The sequence below is a fragment of the Chrysoperla carnea genome, chromosome 5 (assembly GCF_905475395.1).
Source record: "Chrysoperla carnea chromosome 5, inChrCarn1.1, whole genome shotgun sequence".
In the NCBI taxonomy this organism is placed as follows: domain Eukaryota; kingdom Metazoa; phylum Arthropoda; class Insecta; order Neuroptera; family Chrysopidae; genus Chrysoperla; species Chrysoperla carnea.
This window is the reverse complement of record NC_058341.1, coordinates 17,595,997-17,619,272: the sequence shown is the minus strand read 5'-3', so window position 1 is coordinate 17,619,272 and position 23,276 is coordinate 17,595,997. Positions and strand designations below refer to the sequence as shown.

Here is a 23,276-nt window from a genome sequence, read left to right as displayed (position 1 = left end):
GATAGTTTTCTACAGTTTCCTTTCGCAAACTCCAAGTGCATGTCGGCATAATATAATAAAACTTTAAGAGTCAGATGTAGAATCATAATCTTGAATTTAAATAAAATTCATGAAAATGTATTTTAATAGATAAAGGTTAAAAAATATGATGATGTAGATGGCCTCCGTTATAGAAGAGTTGGTGTGAACAGCGCGGGAAAATTCTTCACTTGATAGTATCTAATTTTTAGCTCTTATGGCACTTTTTAAAATTTTATTAAATTAATTGTAAAACTATTCGACTTTTTTCACTTCTGACGGGGGGTTGTATGATTGTTGTTGGTATAAGGATTATTACTTGAATAACTACGTTTCAACTCGAAGTTAACAAATAATTATATTCATTTCATATAACTGGAGGGTGTCCCAAAATTAACGCAAAATTTACCCACTTGCTTGGTAAAGTGTTGAAGAAGCAAAGACAGCGTGACAGCTGTCAGTTTGGGGTTTTTTAAAATGGAGGACTCGGAGAAATAAGAACACGTTTTCACTGTTTGACAAAATTTAAAACTTTAACTTGCGTTAACTTTGGAGCATCCTTTACAATAGTAAAAAAAATTCTACATAAAAATTTTCCATTCGACATATGTAGAAAAATATTTTTTCTCTTCCTTATCTATCCATTTCCTATCTCCTTTAAGTATATCATCGCTTCATTCATTTAAAATATACCACTTGTCATAGTAGAGCCTTGAAAAATAAACTTTTCTATTGAAATAAATCGAAAATCAAACGAAATCAATTGATTACCGATTCAACCCTTAACAGGGAATACAAAGTTGTATTTTTCAAATTCGAAAATTTTAAATAAGGCCAGAAAATAATTTAATTGGAAGCTTCAATTTTCGATTCATTTCATTACAAAATTTTTTCTTAGAGGTCCCTATTCCCACAGTTTCATCAATCTCGTTATTACACTTAGTTAGAACTTTAAATCGCTTGAAAAGACGGTAATTGTCGAACATGGGATTCGAGATAATTTATATTCAAAGTGTGATGCCCTCATTAAGCGAAAAACTCTCACAATATGTTTTTTTTTGTGAGAAACAAGTTTTTGTTTTACAAATTTGTTCATTATATACAGAAATTTTCAACATTGCAAAAATTTTATCAAAATTACTGAGCAATTATTTCATACCATTCAATTTAACTCAATTTAAAAAAAGAATTAATATTACAATTTTGTCAAATTTAGTTATTTTTATTATGAACCTTGTGAAATTATTACAGGATTGATTTTTTAAATTTTGCTTGTGTCTTTCCCGAAAAAAAGAGAAAATTTTGATGAAGACTCTTTAATTTTGCACGATAATTTCCATGACATCTGGATTGACGAAATTCAACTATAGCGAAAACGCGTTAACGAAGAGGACGTACAAAATTTACTCAAAGCAATCGATATTTGCAATCAAAATGCGTTTCCAAATTTCTATCAAATGCTTCGCGTTCTGACAGTTTTACTTGTGACAACAGCGATGAATGAACGCTCCTTTTCAACTTTACACACCTAGAGAGCAAAAGAAAGAATGTCTCACCTCTCATGTTCATTGTCGCCCAAAGCGAATCCGTGGGGACAAACATGAAATCTGAGACATCGTTTACTTGCTCCCGTGGTGTGTATATTATTTTTCCTCTTGGCGGAGGCAACTTCGTTTTCACAGTGGGCATAAAGTCGACACTTTATGCCCGGAGAAAGTTTTTTTCCTGTACCTCGCAGACTTAATAAATTCATTAAAAATAGTGATCACATTTTGACATAATAAAATGTTCTCTCATTCAAAAAAAGAGTTTCTTATTTTTATTGATTTTACGACCTAATATGATGAACAAAAGTTTGAACTCCTCTTTGGATGATCCTACGCACGGGCCTGATTCATAATATCGATACAATTAGTACTCATAGTTTTAATTTTTTTCTAGTAATTCCGATTTTGTACTATTGTTAAGGTATGTATTTCTTTTTTAAATATGTATTAATATAAAATATGAATTTAAAAAATTGATTTTCAAAAAGCTAACTTGCATTACTCGATATTTTAATGTCATATCATCAAAATGTTTCGCTAGTTAATATATAAATAATGCCCTTATTACAAAAGAGTGGTATGTATGTATGTATGTCACGTTTAAAAATTAAATTAGTTATATTAATATATTTACTATTTATTAATTATTCATTAATTCTTGTATTGATTGAGTTAAATTATGTTTTGTTTGTTTTGTTGCCATCTGTCGTTCACTCATATGACTAGCTTGATTTGACCAATCACCAGTTGGTATTGTGGCACGATAAAATCGTGTTGATGTTTTGTTGAAGATTGGTAATAGTTCATTGGCTTCATTTGTTAATGCCTGAAAACAAAAAACATCAAATAAACTTATGTCCTTAGGGAATGTAAAGTTATGATAATAGTGTCGGATTAACCATGCCCGGACCCGGATTTATTCTTCTTTTTAATTTAACTTTTTTGGGGCTCGTAGGCAGTTGCTTACCTAATGGTTAATCCGATCCTGAATGATAATGTAGGTTAAATATTACTAACTTTGGCTAAGTTCTAAATCTCTTATTGTAGGTCAATAAATATAGATTATAATTGCATTTCGTTAAGAAGAAATGATATTTTTGGTACGAAAAAAGGGTAAAAAATTTTGGAATGCTGATGCTTTTTAGATTCAAAGAAGTGAGTTTGGTTTATTACAAATAACTTGCACTTTGGAACAAGATTCAAACTGAAGTCTCTAAGTTATAAAATTTTACTATAAAGACGCTTATACATTACAAGTAGACTTTCTCTTGCTAGACTCAAAAGCCACATTTACTTAACATGCGCAGATCCAGCCGTGAAAAAGGTTGTGATCTCAGTCACCCAAAAATCGATAACTGGGAGTTGAAACTCGCCAGCTGGCGATAATAATTCGTACTAATTAAAATAAGAAGTGTGTCCAATTTCAGTAGTTCCAATTTAGACTACCAGGTTACTTAATATTTATCAATAAAAAAATAAAATAGCACAAACCTTCATATAAATAATGGTGTCAGTTCCATATCCTTCACATGATAATAATATTAAATCACCATGGAAATATCTAGCATATAATCGTGATATTGGTAAACCATATCCGTATCCAGCTAATGGTACTGTGTGTGCATCACTTTTACTTGGTTGTGGAGCCGTTGAATACATATATTTAAATAGCTGGTCTGTTTGTGATCGTGGGATACCGCCGCCTTTATCAGACATCTATAAGAAAGCAAGATAAACAAATAAAATTTATTAAAGTAGTATAGCAGTATGAACCTCGAGTTAACTATAATTATAAAAAAATTTATTCAAAAGTCCTGAGTAGCATATATTTCAAAAACTACTTGTGAGATGTTCATAATGAAAATTATTTTCTGAGCTAATCAGAGCTCAAAAATTACGAAAATTTGGTTCAAAAACCGATTAGAAGTATGATTTTTAAAATATGACCATGTCTTGATTTAGAATTCGAAAATTCCCGATTTTAGAGCCCTGAGTAGCATATATCTCAAAAACTACTTGTGAGCTGTTCATTCCGAGTGGTTTCTCGTAATGTTTGGGTCAAAAATACCTTAGTTAATGATTTTTATCAAAATCGATAAACAAAAATTCGTATTGGGGATTCCCTAATACGGCATAGTTTTGGTACAACACGCCATTTTTAATAAAAAAAAAAAGTGTGAAAAAGTTAATAATTGCGCCTACTTGAACATCGTTAGCAAATAAGTCCTAGTAAAACCTTCTACAATATTTTATCGAGTCCGCTATATAATTTTCTATGATGAAAGAACTTTGCTTCGTCACGCGGTTAAATACGAAAGTAGACACGGGCCTTATATTCTTTCTTGTACGCCAAGTAAAACCTTACCTTAACACAAATATCTTCTTTCCCTCTCACAACGGTAACTTCAATTGGTGGATATTGATCAACAGAACTGCCATGATGTTCCATAACTGCACGCATACTGTTCTTAAATAATTCGAATAGCATATGATATAAATGTGATGGAACGTAAACTATTCGAATATCACTTCCTTTTTCAAGTGCTGTTTACAAAAAAAAAAAAAAAATACATATACATAAAAATTTGTTATCTAGTTTTTTTTTTAAATTTTATAAACATTTAATAAAAATTTGTTTGAAATAGGAAAAATCTCAAAAATTGAAAATTTTGAATGTTGCAATATTTACATAATAATGCAATAAGCATAGCCTTGAGACAAGTTGAAGCTAACACGTGTCAAGGTCAGTTACTTTTTGGTGTTTATTTTGACGCAAATAAACAATGTAGACCCATTTAAATAATAATCACCATTAAGTATTCTACCTGATTAAATTTATTATTTATTAAAATTAATAGACTGGCAGCTAATAATAATAATGGCATGGAACTTGAATGTGAGCCTTTGTGGTTAGAAACTACAGACCCGTACTAACTTGACCTTTGCAAAGGCCAATCCGTAAATCACAAAATGCACGTACATAGAAAACTTACTTAAAGGGTAAAAAACCCGCGGATCCGTGCAGGCCTGTGCTAACATGCTCTTATTAAAAGCCTAATAATCCCGTGTAACCCCTGAGTTTTTCAATCACAGGATTAACATAAAGGCCAGAAAACTCGTGGACCCGTTCTAGATTGGATCAATTACAGTCATGACCAATCCGCATGGGTTTTAAAGACATTTATCTAAATTGAAATAATTGGCTTTTGAGTTATTTGAAATTAACCAATGAAATTGTACCTATTTTCACATTAAATATTTTGGTCATTTCATAGTTTTGACATTCGAGGAGTAGCAATCCACTCTTAATTTAATTCGAATGATATGCTCAGCTTTTTCCTAATCGTCTTCAAACACAACAACTAGGGAAAGTTGTGTATCCAATTGAAACATTTCAATTGTTTATTTAAACAAAGCTAAATATACGGACAGTATAGATTCGGGGAAGGACGATTATACATCTCTACTCCCTTATTATAAATTAAAGTAATATATTTACCATTATGTTCAGTCACAATTAATTTAGGCGAATCTAAATAATATTGATCACATAAAAATCGTGCATTTTCGTACGCATCCCGTACAACACCAACCAAGTCACATAATGAATCAATACAACCAATATGTCGATTTGCAATTGGTGCTGGACTATTTAATTGGCCACCAAATAATAATGCTAAAATAAAAATACAAATTATAATTAATAATCTCTCACATAGATGGATCGTTTGAAAATAATTTCTTTCACTCATACAGAATAAGGATCCAATTAGGCTGACAATTGAATGCTGTTTTTAACAAATTTTAACGAAAAGGAATTTATGATTTTACTGATCACAATTCGGATGTGAAAATTCAAAATGGCATAGTCAGAACATTCAAAAAGACATAGCTAGGGGCGGTACGGATTTAAGGAAAAAATCTCAGTGGACAAAATCTGTAAAAAATTTGTCCTTGTCGTGCTCTTTTATTCAAATTTGTCTTTTCTCCCTTTTTTAGTCTTCGTAAATACACTTCGGGTCCCCTCGTAGGGTACCCAGCTCTTTTGCCATCCCTTAAATCCGCCACTGGACATAGTTATTAACTATTATGATTTATCTTTATAACTTACTGTGTTGATTAATAAGCATACGAATTGATATACGAGACATATAAAATCGATCCAAGAAATATTGAATACTATGTTCAGTTTGATGATCAACATCATGTGATTCTTTTAATTCTAAAACACCTTGTGCCATTGTTTGGACGACGTCTGCATGCCGATTTCGTATTTTTACTAAATCTTCACAAAATCTAAAAAAAAAAAAAACATTCAAGAATTAATTATTTTGAATAATTGAATCTAATTAGTTATTAAATGCTTGCAGACTTCTGGAGAAAATTTAAGAAACTTGTACACTGGGGTTAAATCTACTGAGGAAATTGGTAGTGAGGTTTCACGGGATAAAATGACCCAACCCCAAAAAGACTTTCCACGATCAGATTATATCACTCCATACTTCTAAAACTGATCCCATATGATTACAAAAGAAAGAAATAGCCCCAAATAAAGCGATGGAGGAACAAGTGGTGGAAAGATTCGGCACTTATCGTAACAAATGGGGGTGGGGGTTTGCCCTGCAGTAGGCTGATTAATTTTATATAACTTACATAAAAAATTTATATAACTTACTTATCTAGTATATCAGTTGTTGGTTCTTTCTTTTCAAATTCAACGATTTCCTCAAATGATTGTACATACCAATCATGTACCAAACCCACACTGGGCATCCGTAATAAATTCTCCGGCAATAAAGCAATTTCTTTCATAATATTTGCTAATCGTACTGGTAATTCTTTACGTAAAAATATGTACGATTTTCGTTCACATGCATTTAAACCTGTAACAAAAAAAAGTATAATTTTAGTGAATGGTTCAATTTGTTATGAATAATTGTGTACGAAACATATAGACTTCCGTTCAAAAAAAATGCGACAATGTATAGGAAACTCATATATAAACTAATTCGATTTCGAAATTGTGAAAAGGTATTTTAGTTAGTTAGTCCCAACATTTCACTTTTTAGCCAAAATTTATCCAAAACTTTCCAATTTCATAGAAAAGAGTAAATTTTTTAGAGTGTTTGCAACTTTTTGAACATTGCAATAAAAATTTTGGCAACAGATGTTTTGTTAGTAATCCAACAAAATGTTTAAAAATAAATTTGATGTGATGTCACGAAATTTCTTGTTTTCTTGGGAATCGCGACTTAATAATTGTCTTATATCTTTATATTTTTAGGTGAACTTTGGACTCGTGACAAATATATATCCAAAAAAAAGTTGTACGTTTACCAATGTTTACAAAATAATAATCCCACAAGTTTCTGACCACGCAAATTATGTTACCATGCTAGTTTTTGTAATTGTTCAACTTTTCCGTAATTTTATAGTATCAAAATAAATTTGTAAATTTTTTAAATTCATGTTATTCTATTGTTTTAAATATTGTTTTCAAAGTAATAGTAATCGGGCTATGCTTGAAACTCGAAAAATAAATTCAATCAAGAAAAATGCTTCAAACCAAAAATGTTAGTTTCAAAGGCACACATCTTATACCGGCATCGAATTCAATCTAAGTTTTCAGGTATAATTAAACGATCTTTCTGATTCGTAACTGACAAACATTAGATGAAAGCTTTAAATTAGAAAGTTGTTTTTTGTAAATATGCAAACATTTTTTTGTAAACCGAATAGTTTAGACCGTAATTCATAGCAAAAATCTACCTTTTTGTGAGTTTGTTCATTCAATTTGAACAAAAATGGTCTTTATAGAAAAACAAACCACTTTTATTGGATTCATTGGAAAATTTTTTTGGCCTAGATTTCGAAAAAACAATTATACGTAATAATAAATTTGGCTAAGATTATTCAGTCTGTTTTTGCCTTAACTGTACAGTTTGCGGAAAAACGTTTCGAACAAAAAATGTTACTTTGAATCTACCGTTTATGATCCAAATAACCTGACGACCTTGACTAAAACCGGAGATGTTGGGGTAAAATTTGATGCATGCACATTCCAATATATCAATGAATAATCAGTTCTATTCTATAAACTCAGTATTTTTTTATCATTTTCCCAGAAATATATCAAAATTCTCTGACTTGTCCAGGTTTTCAAAGTCGATTTAGTTTTCATGTGAAAATTCGATTATATGTTGCGTATGTCAATATATCGACTTTACTTTGTTAGTTAACTCGAAAGGTATGTAAGCTATGACTATAATGATAAATATTATTTTTATAAAAAAAAAATTATTATTATCTTTTTCATCAAAGTACTAACTAATGCATTGTTTACCAAATAAAATTGTTTTTCCAATTTTAATCAATAAATAATTTAATCAAATTATAAATTTCCGTCTAGAATGTAAATAAATCGATCGATTAATTTTGTTTATCAGACAATAAATATTGTATTGTGTTTTTCAAAAATTTGATTATCGGGATTTTGTAAAATATTTTTATTGTATATTATTTTAACTAACCATAAATGAATACTTTTTCTTACAAAAAAGAGTGGAAGTACATCCGTACTCATTCCTATAAGATTGAATGAAGTATATTCCTTATTTTGCCCAAAATAAATATCCGGGACGTTTTAAGGTTGGAGAAGGATCGTTACAATTAACGTGAAAGGAATACATACATTATTTTATCAACTCAATGAAAAGCTATGCAATCATGGGCGCTACCAGGATAGGATTATATTCAGGAGAGTGCATCTGTACCTACACCAGACTGGGTCAAAACAATTATCAACTATTTTCTTTTACTTTCGAAAAAATGTTTGTTTTGCATCTCTGAAAAATATGTATGTATGTTACAGGAAAAGTTTACCCTCCAGTAAGAGTTGAGTCTTCCTAGGTAAAGTCGATTGTTACTGGTCTTTTCAGTAAAAGTTAAATTTGATCAACATAGTATCTCTGTAAGAGAGAGTCGTTTTTCCCTCATGGACCTCCGTAAGTGAGACTGCTACTTAACTATACCTCTATAAGCGACAGTCGAGCTTTATTTATTGATATTATTTAGGAGGAACTATAGCTACAATAAAAACACATTTTACTTGCTGCGCCTTGCTATTGCTGCGTACCTCTATAAGAGAGAGTTCAAGGGAGATTGTGCTCCCTTGAACTCTCGCTTATCCAGGTTTGACTGTATTACGGCAAGTTAAGAATAAGATTATCTCGTTCCCTCGGAACGAGATAATTCCCTGGACGTTCGGGTCCAGGGAAAACTAAGCACTTATCCTATCTACATTAACTAAAAAAAAAGGATTCTTGTTAAATTAAATTCTCATAAAGTTAACACGGGGAGTATAGATCTTGACTGCTACTTTTTGTTTAAATTAGTAAAAGTGTAATTATTTAATTTTTGATAAAAATTTAATTTTATACTAAAGGTTAATACAAGGTCACGTCGATTATAAAATTACATAAAAACAATTATTTTGTTCTAAATAGAAAATTCTACGATTTCAAACAATAAATCTTTTGTGTATTTTTAGAAAAAACAAAACACTTTTATTTATTTTCTTATCTTCAGTAAAACTTTGTATGCTTTTGCTTATCAATTTCGACTGAAACTATAAATTTTATTTCAAATAATAACATGGCTAAGCCATTAAATTGCAAATAATTTACTCAAACAACACTAGATAATATTTTTAAAGTGTTTTTATAATCACTTGAAAATTTTATACAGTGTGCTCATTTCAAAAATATTCACCCTTAAGAACTTTTGACCTGATATGATTATTGTTTTGAGTGAAAACACGTCGATTTAGATGTCGAAGGGGAAGTTCAGAAATGGTACCTAGAGAATTTTAGGTTTCATACCTTTACCCTCATGTATCCCATCTTTGAAATTTCAAATGACACTACTGGTACCTAAAGAATTTCATCCCTTCACCCCCAATCACACCAACTTTGAAATTTCCAATGACACCGAAAATCTTGTGATATCTCACTTGAAAGGAGGTAAAATTCTCTATTCAACCATGATAAAAAAAATGAAATCGATCGTTCGCTTCGGCAGCCACTAGATGATACTGCCGTGAGACGCTCGGCAGCATCATAAACATGGCGACCGATCTTACTCAAATATATAGAGCCTTAGTTTTATACTAATGTAATTATGTAAATTAATGAATTTGCAATTAATTGTATATAAAAAGTCACAATAAAGAACATGAAGGTCGTTGCGTCCTTCAATCTTTTTGGCTAAATATTTTATTAATTATTACATTTCTTTATAGATAAAAGATAGACTACACAGAAGATGGAAGGTACGAAATCCATTATGATTCACATATACATATTTATGCTGCCTTAGACGATTGAGAGAATAAATCTTATGGATAGAAATAATATTAGACTTTAGAAAATAATCATAGAATTAACAATAATTATGGAATTATTAATTACTAATGTGGGTGTGTTTTTTTGTTTATGAATGATTGTAAAAATAAACATTATTTATTAATTCTTAGATATAAGCATGTCATATGGATATGATATTTGTTTTTAATATTGGAATTTGAATCGAATACAATTTGAGCTCCGTACCAAAGTGAACCTCCTAGATATCAATTAAAAATTTAAACGTTGGCTTATTACAGCCTGGCGTGGGAATTTTAAGAAAGCTTAGAGTCAATAGAGTAACTTTTGTATTTTGCGACCTCTCGAGACTTATCGTAAATACAGTTACCAATAAGATATTGTCAATTGCATTACTGGCAACACTAGTAGCGTATACAACTACGTTCAGACGTTTTGTCTTTATTTTGAGCCTTATCAACTTTATTTTGGACCTTGTCATTGGAATTAGTCAGCAAATTTTTACGTATGCACATACTTTCACTTTATTATAAAAATGTATTAATCGAACGACTATCGGTTATAGCGACCAGAATTATTGGCATCGTCATTAAAACGGATGTTTACTGTAGCGCATAATGAAGATAGCATCATGATGCAATATAATCCAAATCGCTCTTCCAAAGACTATAAAAATATTCGTATAGTAACAACTAACGTACTAACATACTTAACAGTTTTATTTTTAACAAAATAATATCCCTCTTGTCTTGTTATCAAACAAGTCAGTCTACTAATGATAAAATAATATATAACAATAAAAATAAATAGCACATTATTATTAATAATGACAGTTGTGGAGATTTCATGAGTACAAAGACCATGGAGGTTTGTCACATTATTTAATATTTACAATTGTGGGTGTACTTTGTACCAATCCAATCATATATGACGTTAGTATCAGTTGTTTTTTTTGTCATTAACACTTTTGAAAAAGAACATTTGTTTAATCAGTCCAGTGACCTTCCATTCTTAACTTTTGGTTAAAATTTTAGCATAAAGATAATACCACAGAGCTGCAAAGTCGCCATCAAAAGCTTGATCGCAGTAGTGAGAGACAGAAAAATAGGTGCGTATAGTTCCCTTCGCCTCTCTTATACACCTACAATAGGGGATAATTCTGATGTCAAATTGGCCATATTACCCATAAGAATGTATAACTAGACTTGATACCATGACAAAATTTGAAAGAGAAATTCAAATTCAATCAAAGATTGCATTCAAAGGTTGTCCATCTCCTTTTAGCAAAACAAAGTTTTATATGTAATCTCTATGGTGATACCCACGTATTCTCAGTTCACGCGTTCAAAAATGGGACATTATTACAGAAAACGGAGAAATTAAAATTAAATAATATTAAATTTAAATCTAGTAACATTTGATTATGTCAAAATTAGTATGCTTGATTAGGCAGCTACTAAACGATACTGTCGTGAGGCGCTCATATATCAAGTGAAGAAAATGTTCTCAAATACATTTTTTAAGTTAAGTATTTAATAAGTTAATTTGATTATTATATGATCACTATACGAAAAAGACACATTTTCATGGAATATAATTGATAACAAATTGATTAAATACATAACCTACACGATTGTATACTCAGTTTCACAAAAAATTCACGGAGAACATATGGTATTACATGTAATCTTGACATTTTTTGTGATACAGAGAGTGTATGTATGTAGATATTTGAAAAAAATCAATTTTTATCCAAAAAAGGCGTCAATTGCGTGCAGCAATTGATATTATTAATTTAAAAAACAATACTAAAAATAATATTGAGAACATTTTGTCTATTTGACATTAGCATAAAAATGGCGACCGATCTTACTCAAATATATAGAACCTTAGTTTTACACTAACGGAATTAAGTAAATTATGAAATCGCAATTATTTGTATGCCAAAAGTCACAATAAAGAACATGAAGGTCGTTGCGTCTTTCAATCTTTTTGGCTAAATATTTTATTAATTATTACATTTCTATATACATAATTTCTGTAAAATAGACACACCTCTGTTTTAAAAAAATTTCGAAATTAATTTCAAAGCAACAAATTATACTTTTTTTTTCAAAAATATTTTCAATGTTAATTATATTATGTAGTCATGTTACAGCTTATAAATTTTTGGCACTGATCAAGAGAATATATTAAGCAAAAAACTTATTACACAGTGAAAGTATTTTAAAAATTACGTAGGATGAAAATAAAAAGAAACTATTTTTGTGGGGTTGGTCAATATTATTTATTTTTAAAAGTATATTTTATGTTTTTGCTTTTAGGTAAACAAACTAAAGAGATTAAAGACCGTTATGTTTCGCAAAGAAAATTAATTTGCTAATAGATTTCCGGCATGTTTTTTTATTTTTAATTGAAATTGATACATAAAAAGTTTAGTCTCGAATGTGCTTATAATAAATAAATAAAATCTATAATAAGAACTTCAAAAACTTTTATTTCTTTTTTCTTTGCAAATTCAGTTTAGTTAGAACGAATGTAATTTGTTTTTGTGTTGCTCCATTTTATTAGGGTCTATTCATAGTAATGCAAGGCTTAGATTGTAAATTATTCCTATGCTCCAACTAAACCAAAAGTTGTAATAATTTTTGGAGCCCTTTTCATTTTTTTAAGGAATATTTAAAACTAACACACTATTGTCAGTGGATTTTGAAAGAATGGAATTAACTCGAACTTTCGTTTGATTCTTTAGCTTTATAGCCTCAATCTACATGGAATTCCCTTCCGTAACACTTGAAGGGATTGTTTTACGTAACTAAAAGATATGCACAGTTTTCAATTTTTTAAATTGTAAAATAGTCATAATTCATTGAGTATATCAGAAAAAGTGATCATGAACTGTTTGACATTTACTATTATAAATTTTTACAGAAATCTTTAATTTATGGTTCAAAATGATATCATAGATTTGCTCCATCTGTGATCATCATTTTGAACCATAAATTATAGATTTCTGTAAAAATTTTAAATAGTAAATGCCAGATTAAATTTAATTAATTTAATTTTTTTTTAAATTTAATATATCTTTATAAATTATAGGTCATGTGTTGTTCTGATGTATGAGCTATATTGCTGTACATTTTCATTAAAAAAAATTCGCTATTTTTTGCGTGAAAGCGTAACAAATAAACAAACATCCTTACTTTCACATTTATAATATATAGCGTTACGGATTTTGAGGAATAATCTAGAAATTGTAACGTTATATGCAGGAGTTTGCAGAAAATTTGACTCGACTTGATAACAGGGAAAGAGGGGCTCAAAAAACGAAATTTTGCGTGACGTTTTTTATGGATAGACTCATTGACAAGCCTTGGGAAAAGAGTAGCAAACTAAGACTTGATTTATTACCTTTGGCCAAAATTTGGAAAATAGTTGGCAAAGTAAAACTTGATTTAATATCCTTGACCAAAGCGTACGAAGTTCTGCAAATGAAGGCTTGACTTATCAGAATTGTTTAAGGCTTGGGTAAGAGTTGGCAAACAAATACTTGACTTCTTAGCTTTGGAAGAGACTTGTGCAAGGATTGGCTTGTCCAATGTTGGCTCAACGTCTAGTTTAACATTTCCTTTCATACATGGGAAATGACAAAATTAAAAACTAAAATAATTGGCATAATGAAGAATATATTTATCATATTATATGGTGTACGTGCTGCTGTAAGGTTAAAAAGATTATTAATGAATAAAAAAAATAATAATAATCTAAATAAATTACAATCATAATATTATTTTTATTTGCATACACAATTACAGTAAGCCAGTCAAGTAATAGACGGGGATTTGTATATTTGTTTGTATGATTGTATACAGTCCAAAGTTCATACACTAACTACATCAGGCTAAAAAATACAACAAAAATTTCAACATTTCATTTCATTACAAGTCGTCATCACACACCGGATTATAAATTTTACTTACACAATTTAGTCGCGGAAAGAAAACACTAAAAACAGTCTTGAACTTGTAAGACGGATTCGAATGCGGTTTTCTGCATTCGATTTGTTAGAGCGTCTGAAAATTTTGTGACTTAAATTGATTTAGAAGAAATTAAAAATATATTCGCAATTCGGTTAACAGTGTTGAAAATGATTCTAAACTTGTTACTCGGAGGTTTCTCTGGGTCGTTGAGCACGAAAATCGCGTATAAATTGGTCTCCGAGGTACCTGATTCAGAGGTTTTTGGTGCCCGATTCTGTCTCGATATTTGTGTTCAGAGACTAAAAAAACTCTCGAGTAACGAGTTTAGACTGATTACAAAACAAAATTCTCGAAAATTCCAAGAGACGGCGGGGATACCGTTCACCCTGGGCATCAAATACTTCGGAGACTGACTCTGACGTGATATTTGTGTTCAGCGACCCCCAAAAATTCCCGTGTAACAACTTTTGAATCATTTTTATCACTGTTAACCGAATTGTGAATTTATTCCTGACGCTTTAACGAATCGAATACAGAAAGCCGCATTCAAATCCGACTTACTTTTTAAATTTTTCGAACTTCATTGCTTTGTTTCTGCGACTATTACACAATTCATTCTATTGGTTACTTGACTAGTTTTGTGTGCTTAGTGATATGTTTCATTTCTCATGTAATAAGTAAATATTAAGTTGTGTTACTTATACACGCTTGACGCTTCACTGCATTGCCAATATAAAAATTTTTTTGTTTGAGATCTTATTTGACATGTGTGGAAATGAAGGCATCTGAAAAAGCACGCTTTCCCGACTATAAGTGTAATGAAAAATTGCCAGGACGTGAAAGGATTATGATTTAAAAGAGTTAGTAAATCCTTTCATCTCGTTGCTAGCTCTTCCACAACGTAACCTTTGGTTAGAAACTAACTCGAAATTATTCTAATTTTCCATTACATGAAATTGTTAACACGCTACCATGCGACTAGTTATGGTGATAAATATAATCTGTATTTAAACAACGACATTAGTAATTCAATTCAAGGCTCTATTTCAATTTATAAAGGTTCTGCTACAATTATTATCCATATTTTTATAAATATTAATGTAATATCGAGATACTGATGTATTTACGATGATCCGTATCAAAAATTGGCAAAATTAGTGTTCAAACCTTTAAAATCTATCCCACGTAATATTATACTAGCCTCTGTCGCGGCTTTGTCCGCGAAACTTTTGGAGTAATTTTAAACGCATCATTATCTTAAAAATGAATCGAGTCTCGATATTTTTACTTGCATTGGAAAAATATTCACCTAAAGCCAATTTTACCATTCCGGCATTTCAACTTTTCGAACGTTAAATTTTCGACTTGTCTATTAATTTAATAGAAATACGTATGTCAACGAAGTGAATAAAAATAATAAATCTATCAGAATTCTATTCAATAATTTATTTCTCTTTGTATATAAAATTCATTATAATATGTACTTGAGTGAGCTTCAAGTACTTTGATGATATTCTGATTGACTTTCTGTTAATAATAATATTATTCTTGATATTACAGAAAAATCAATTCTTTCATATTTATTATTATTATTGATAGGTAATAGAGAGTTATTTTCACCGTGAAAATTGATATTGTAAGTAAAAGGACTTCCACGTAAGAGCTTTTAACACTTACGTGATCAGGAACGCATTATGATTCGATGTTTATTATTTTTAAGATTTTCATTTTTTGAAATAATTTCAATGGATGTTTATTGTTTAAATTCTAAATTATATGACTAAGTAGAAACTACTTAGTATTTAATATAAATAATAAACAACCTTCGATTTTAATTAGAAATTTTAATAATTATAATAATTAACAACTCTATGTAAATTATTAAAATGTTTATAAAATATACCTTCCGGTATTACCGGAAAAAAGTCTACTTATGAATGCAGTAACGTTAAGAAGCGTCCGTAATGTAACGGTGAATTAGGGTTTCTGCTCAAGAAGTCGTGAGAAGTCGAAACGGAAAAAAAATTAACGAAAAGTCGAGAAATAAATTTCGTGCGATACCTCCCACGTAGTTCGTCAAATTAACGCCAATATTTTCCGTTCGGAACCACTTACGGAAGTTTTACAATTACAATATTGTTTCACATGACCTCAATTTTCATATTTTAAGAAAAAAATCATATAATCTAACTTTCGTCCAATTATATAGGGTAGCAAATTAAACCGAGTCCATATACGGACATCAAATTTTGACTGAAGGGATCTGAGGAGCTAGTCTATAATAAAGACAAAGAGAATGAAATACTTGATAAAATTGACCGCTCTGTAGAAAGAGACAAAGCGACTGTGTGGCCAACACCTCTCTCTTTTCTATAGGTCTGTAGAAATCCTAGAAAGAGACAATTATTGGCCGTACATTCGCTTTAACTGATAGATCTTGCCCGTATTTACTATACAGGTGAATAGAGAACAAACACCCAGCCCATTCTCTATGTCTTTGGTCTATCAGCACTGCGCACCATAAAAGATTGTAATCCGAGCATATGCTATCTTAAAGAATCGTCACATGACTTTGTTTACAAATAATGATGACTGTTTCAAGGTTAGTTAATACTTCAGAATTATCAGATGAAATAAAATAAAAAACATATAAACACAATATATCCAATTAATAGTTATAATTATTTTTTTATTTACAAATAAAATAGAAGTTAAAAAATATAAACAAATAATTAACTAGCCGTGTGGATATTGCCTTAAGAGGCCACCCTAATAGTCACAGACACGAAGAGAAATAAATAAAATTAAGTCGAACAGTAAGTAAATCGAATTTAAATGCGGTTTTCGGCATTCGATTCGTTAGAAATTTTGTGGCCTAAATTGATTTATCAGAAATTAAAAATATGCAATTTGCATAAATAATAGGCATTTTATAATTGCATTTTAAATTAACCGTAAATATATTAAATTCATAATTCGGTTATTAGTGATGAAAATGATTCCAAGCTTCTTGCTCGAGAGTTTTTGGGGTCGTTGAACACGAATATCGTGTCAGAATTGGTCTCCGAGGTACCAGGTGCCCAGGATAAACGGTATCTCCGTCGAGTTTTCGGAAAATTCGTTAAATAATCGATCCAAACTTGTTACTTGGGGGTTTGTAGGGGTTGCTGTGCATGAATATTGCGACAATGAACCTATATTAGTTATTTACGAACTCACTTTTTATATCCTGAGCCCGCCATCTTGATATGTATTTTTGTTTTTGAGTTATTGTGTTTACCGACAGCCAGACAGACACATATTCAAACAACTGGAAATGGATTTTATGAACACCTTTACCGAAATTTTGTTAAGCGTTACAACTTTGGACTAAATTTAGTATACCTTGATATATTTCGTATACAGTGGCAACCATTTCGTTAGCTATTTAAAATATATGAAGTAAGAAGAATTTTTATGGACGTTCTTATGTATAAGACAAAGAAAAAGGTCTTCAGATAATGTACTGAGTGTAAGGTAGGGGGTTCCAAAGAGTTTGAAATTGAGCCACGTAGTGTATGGGCGCTCTCTTTCATAATTTTGGCATATAGACTCACACATACACAAACGCATATACGTGAATTTTTCTAAATGTCATTTTCACAATGAAGATATTTATAACCGTAGAGATATCATAAAACTTCCGATTTCAATTTTCTTAGCGAAAACAACCACTTCCTATCAGAAAATGAACAAATCATAATAATTTTATGGAGGTCATAATTATTAAACATAAATTAAATATCCATTTTTTTTTAATATTTTTGAAAGGTGGAATCTATAACAGAAATCACATGACTGAAAAAAAAATTATAAATTCATCTCAGGAAGTTTCCGTTTTTAGACGGAAAAGTTTTAAAGTCTTGAAGATTTAATTAATTTGTAATTCTAAGAATTTAATGGTAAACAAAATTTATTATTTATTATATTGATTACATATTGGCGTGTGCCTCATTATAAAAATTTAGCAAATAATATTTAAGGATGTATGAGCGCCAGGGCAACAAGTTGGACTAAGTCTAAATCAATTCTGGAAAATTTTAAGTTGGGGAGGGGGGCTTTCCCGGTTATTTAAATAAATACATGACTTCAAAAGTGGGCATATTTAACATTGGTCTGGGAAAACGATACTATACTTTTTTTGCGGTAAACGATAGTTCAAAGTCCGTTCATCACAATAAACACAGTTTTGGAGCTTCTTGTCGGGCAAAATTTTGAATTATTTCATTTTAAAATTGTGATTTTTAACACAGTACCCTTATGAAATAACTCACAATAATGTTAATTGTACAAAAATTAATCGGTGATTGAGTTTCAAAAAAGTTTTTAGCATTAAGAAAATTTATCAGAGATTCTGTTTATGCAAAAAAAACTGTACCTAAAACGTAAAAAAAATTTTTGGTTTGACGCTTTTACTTTATTTTTTGAGCATTTTATTACATTTACGTCACACAAATTGCCTAGTACTAGTTAACTAGTCACGTGACGGCTGGACTACTTTTAGTTTCATCTCCTTGGATTTTATTTATGCTTAGAATAGAAAAGTAAAACCTAGATTTTCTTATCATTTCAGAGTTTAAAAAAAAAAAAATTATATTTTAAACAATATTTATTTTGATTTTGAATATTTTATCACAAATTCTAGATAAAATTTAACAAGTTCACAAGCATTTTGTCTATAATAATAAAATGATTGTTATTTATAACATTTCTAGAAAATTAAATTTATTGATGGCACTTAAAAAAGTTAATCACATGACAGTTTATTATTAATATGATCATTTCAAATTATATTTTTTATATTCATTAACATAAAAATTAGTCATAATTATTTAAACTAGTTTAATCCAATTAATTATTGCATTATTTAAATTTTTATAAAGTTGAAAATAATATTGGCTGATTTGTTTAATTAATTATCTGTTTAATTCATATCTAAATGTTTCTAATCAATTTTATTGAGACACATTGTAAGAAGCGCATTATTCTTCGAAAAAATATATCAATGTTTGTTATTTTTTGTTTCTAAGGAATCAAAATTGGATTCTTATTAAAATTTTCTAAATATATCATAAAAATTTCAAAAATTAAAAATATTACCTTTTGGGCTTTTACAAATTAGAAGAAAATAATAGGGAATAATCCTGATGTCGAATTGGCCATATTACCCATAAAAATGTAAAACTAGACTCCTACTAAATTTGGGTCATACTTTTCAAATTTGTGGTCAAAATTAATCTAGCTATAAAAGATTTCAAGAATGTGGAGTCCTCGTCCCGGAATTAAGCACATAAGTGATAGCTAGCAAAATACTGACATCAAAGCTGAAAAGTTCGAGCCAAAATTAGTGGGTTTCAAAAAAAATTCCAATAAAATCGGATCCAATATGCCTCTGTTATCAAAAAAATTAAATTTTTTAACTTCATGACGTCATCAAAATCCACAAAAATTAATTTTGCTCTATCTTTCCCAAATTTTACCCAATTTTGATAAACCAAGTATGGAATCCTACTAAATTTGGGTCAAACTTTTCAAATTTGTGGTCAAAATTAACTTTGCTATAATAGATTTCAAGAATTTGGAGTCCTGGTCCCGAAATTAAGCCATATAAATGATAGCTAGCAAAAAACTGACATCAAAGCTGAAAAGTTCGAGCCAAAATTAGTGGGTTTCAAAAAAAATTCCAATAAAATCGGATCAAATATGCCTCTGCTATCAAAAAAATTAAATTTTTTAACTTCATGACGTCATCAAAAGCCAAAAAATTTTATTTTGCTCTATCTTTCCCAAATTTTACCCAATTTTGATAAACCCAGTATGGAATCCTACTAAATTTGGGTCATACTTTTCAAATTTGTTGTCAAAATTAACCTAGTTATAATAGATTTCAAGAATTTGGAGTCCTGGCCCCGAAATTAAGCCATACTGATTTATTATTTAAAAGGGAAACCCGCAGTTAGTAAAGGGTCGATTACTTTTCACATGTTATATAATTGAATGTAATAAAATATTCCATACAATAAAGTCGTGTTATATGTGCATTAACTATAATTGGCAATGCACATGACTTAATAGGAGAACATTCAGTTTCACGTTTTTATCTAGTTAAGCAGAATTTAACTAACTAGCTATAAAAACGTGAATTTATAATAATTAATCAGAGGAAAGTATTTCCTCGATCCTACAACAAAAGTTGTGCTGTATTATTTAACAATAACAATGATTCGTCAATAGGTCGAAATTTCTATTACTAGTTTGGAACATGTTTTCAAGAAATCATGTTCCAAATTTCATAGCTGCAGCCAATAGTGCAACGTACAGGCTCTTTTCATCGTGTACCGGCAGCGCTTTAAATACAAACAATTATTATATAAGGAGCATAAAATTGAGTTACTCCTTACTCAGTTACCCACCCACAATTAAAAAATTAATTAAAACAAATCAAATAAATTTTTTTTGCCAAGGCTGATATCAATTCAGTAATCTTTATGCTTGACCTACTTATTAAAAAAAAAGTACACTTAAATAAGAAAAAAATATTAATTTTTTTGATAAAAATCAATCATACTAAAAATTTAAAATAAATTAAAAATTTACGATATGAAAATTTTCTAAAAACTTCAAGAAATCAAGTTTAAATTCTTTTTTTCATAATCATTTCTTAGAAAATAGGTCAACATAATATCATTTGATGACGTTTGTCATTTGATATACATATACAATGTTTGAAGAATGGATAAGTATTGGAAAGACATAATCTTATACTCATCAAAATTTTTATTTTTACTGCTATGGCGTATATGACCGCTTAATAAAGTAAATAATTTAACTCCAAGATATTTAAATTTATTTACTATAAAAAATGTCTAAGAGTTCAATTATTTACTTTATTAAGCGGTCTTAGCAATGAAAATAAAAAATGAAAATGATGATGATTATAAGATTATGTCATTTTCCAATATTTACTCATTCTTCAAACACTGAATTTCTTTAAAAAAAAAGGGACCGACATGTACGACATCTAGTAGTAAAAATAAAAACTAAAATATGTATGCATTATAAGAATATGTCAAAAATAAACAAATTTGATTTCTAGGTCGTCCAGGAGTAACATTGTAACTACTTCTGCAACTATGCAAGGGAGATATATCGTAAAAGGTTTTATTTTCAGTGAAAAACTCGTAGTAAATGGTTTTTACTGTACTGCCATGATTTCTGGATTATGAATGGTACCATTTAGTACGAAGACGTAGTATTGTTATACTATTTGAAAAATAGTAAATAAAAAATAAAAGGTTATCGACCTTAGATCAAACAAATAGATATAATATATTGTTAATATTTTATACATTTTCATACGCGTAATAAACTTAATTTTTATTTGCGAAAATATTAATAAGATCAGTCTAGTTTATTTATTTAAATTAATTTGTCCTACTTTTAACGAAATTTAAAACAGTTCCTTAACATTTTTAACATTTGTGTATTCACATAACGATATGTTGTTGCAAAGCTATTAACATTGATTTAAAAAAAAAAAAGGAACCGGCTCTTAAATAAATACACAAAACAAGTGAAAAATAATTATCAAATAAATTCCATCAGTAATCAGTAATTTTCGAAAAAAAAAATAGCACTTTTTCTTGAATCTGGAGATGAAAAGTCGAAAACAGCTCGAAAAAGTTTTGTGGCCGTGAAAACAACATTTTGGGGTTGGTTTGAAATAGTTTCGCAACCACGATTTATTGGCCCCCTAACTCCGTCATCAGGATAAGTTTTTATTTGCCAAAGATTTTTACCAAAAAAAGTATTAACTGGATTATATGTTGATAAATTTTATTCTAAATGTTTGGTACCAAATAAAAGGCTTTGAAGGACTAAATCAAACAATTACCTATATTAATATGCCATATAGGATAATAAATTTTAAGAAAAGATATCCCCGTTTGGTATCAAATTAAAGGCACTTAAGGGCTACTTAAACCTAAAACCAGACTACGTGAAACAAGAATCAAAAATAGACGAAGATCAAAATTCTGATTTCATTAGAAATTTTGAATTAAAATAGTTGTAGTGAGACAGATTTTTCATAAGTTTTGAATCTTTGGGTAATTTGAATTCAATGTACATCAGAAAGAATCCAAAAATTTTGATCTCACGCCATATTTTTTGCTTATAGTTGTCTTTTCTGCATTCGGAAGTTATTTTTTTAAGAGTTTTTATGAAATAAACTCGAAATTTGATCATGACAAATTATAAACATATTATATTCGAAAAGAATTTGACAAACATAATATAGGTTAAGAAAACATATGATTTGTTTTATTTTTTTGGTACGGATTCCTAAAAATTGGACAACTTTTTATCTCCGCAATAAAAAAAATTGTTTATTTACATGATTTATACTGATTTATATCTCATTCAGCATTGAAAATATACAATATACACTAAAAACAGTTTTTCAACAATTTAAAAAGAAAAATCGAGAAGAAGAAAGAAGTTTTTCTTGATTAACAAAAAATAGAAAGCCAATGTAACTTGTTTAAAGCTCGAAAATTGTAAAAATTCTAAATTTTCTAGAATAAATGATCATCTGACGACCTATTTCACTTGATCTTTTAATCAAAAACAAAATTGATAAAATTTCATTTCAATTATCGCATGATACATGTGAATTTTTTAATTCACACAATTTCTGACCTTCTGAAGTCATTTACTAATATAACTAACATACGTCTGACCTAATGAAAACAGTAAGAGACTAATAAATAATTTAAAAAAAAATTCACTTACCGAAATCAATAAACTGCTTAATTGATAGCGGTGATGGATTAAATTGTGAATATAAATCCAACATTTTCGCTAAACGCGAACAACTTTGCGGTGACAATCGCATCTTGATAATTGTTTATAAAAAAAAATATATATAATTTATCAACAAAAATCACTTAAATTCACAACATTAAAAACAAATTCTATTTTTTGGAACAAGTGTATTTGTTGTTGTCAATTCAAAAACTCATCATCAACTGATATATTGTAACCTGCGATTTTAAAATTGGATATTATAAGCACAAGTCTCAGTATATATTTAATATAAAACAGACCGTATTACACGATACTTATCAAAGAACGATTCCGCAAATTTTTAATACACTACAATATTGTTATTAGTTAGTACTTTAATCGTGTAAAATATAATTAGTATGGCAAAATATTACAAGTGTGTGTGCAATGATTGGGGCACTTCAGTTATGCTAATAAAATAATCAACATATGATTTTATACTGATTTTAAATGATAACATTCAT

General features: G+C 29.3%; 1 protein-coding gene across 1 annotated transcript; it reads right to left on the bottom strand.

The window, feature by feature from the left end:
- Nucleotides 1–2,190: 2,190 nt before the first annotated feature.
- Nucleotides 2,191–23,001, bottom strand: LOC123299985 (pyruvate dehydrogenase (acetyl-transferring) kinase, mitochondrial). Its single transcript, XM_044882432.1, has 7 exons — nucleotides 22,759–23,001; nucleotides 6,241–6,448; nucleotides 5,677–5,861; nucleotides 5,065–5,241; nucleotides 3,931–4,109; nucleotides 3,057–3,281; nucleotides 2,191–2,391 (listed from the first exon to the last, which is right to left on the bottom strand). Exons 1-7 carry the CDS (start codon nucleotides 22,859–22,861, stop codon nucleotides 2,206–2,208), a joined length of 1,263 nt encoding a protein of 420 aa, XP_044738367.1. The 5' UTR covers nucleotides 22,862–23,001; the 3' UTR covers nucleotides 2,191–2,205.
- Nucleotides 23,002–23,276: the final 275 nt, after the last annotated feature.

What these genes read in the sequence shown, in the direction of transcription:
- LOC123299985 (XM_044882432.1), bottom strand. Translation starts at nt 22,861, where the DNA reads ATGCGATTGTCACCGCAAAGTTGTTCGCGTTTAGCGAAAATGTTGGAT. An exon ending in AATTGTGACTGAACATAATG is followed by an intron (nt 4,110 to 5,064) that starts GTAAATATATTA and finishes TTTTGTAAACAG; the next exon opens with CACTTGAAAAAGGAAGTGAT. An exon ending in AAGAAGATATTTGTGTTAAG is followed by an intron (nt 3,282 to 3,930) that starts GTAAGGTTTTAC and finishes GCTTTCTTATAG; the next exon opens with ATGTCTGATAAAGGCGGCGG.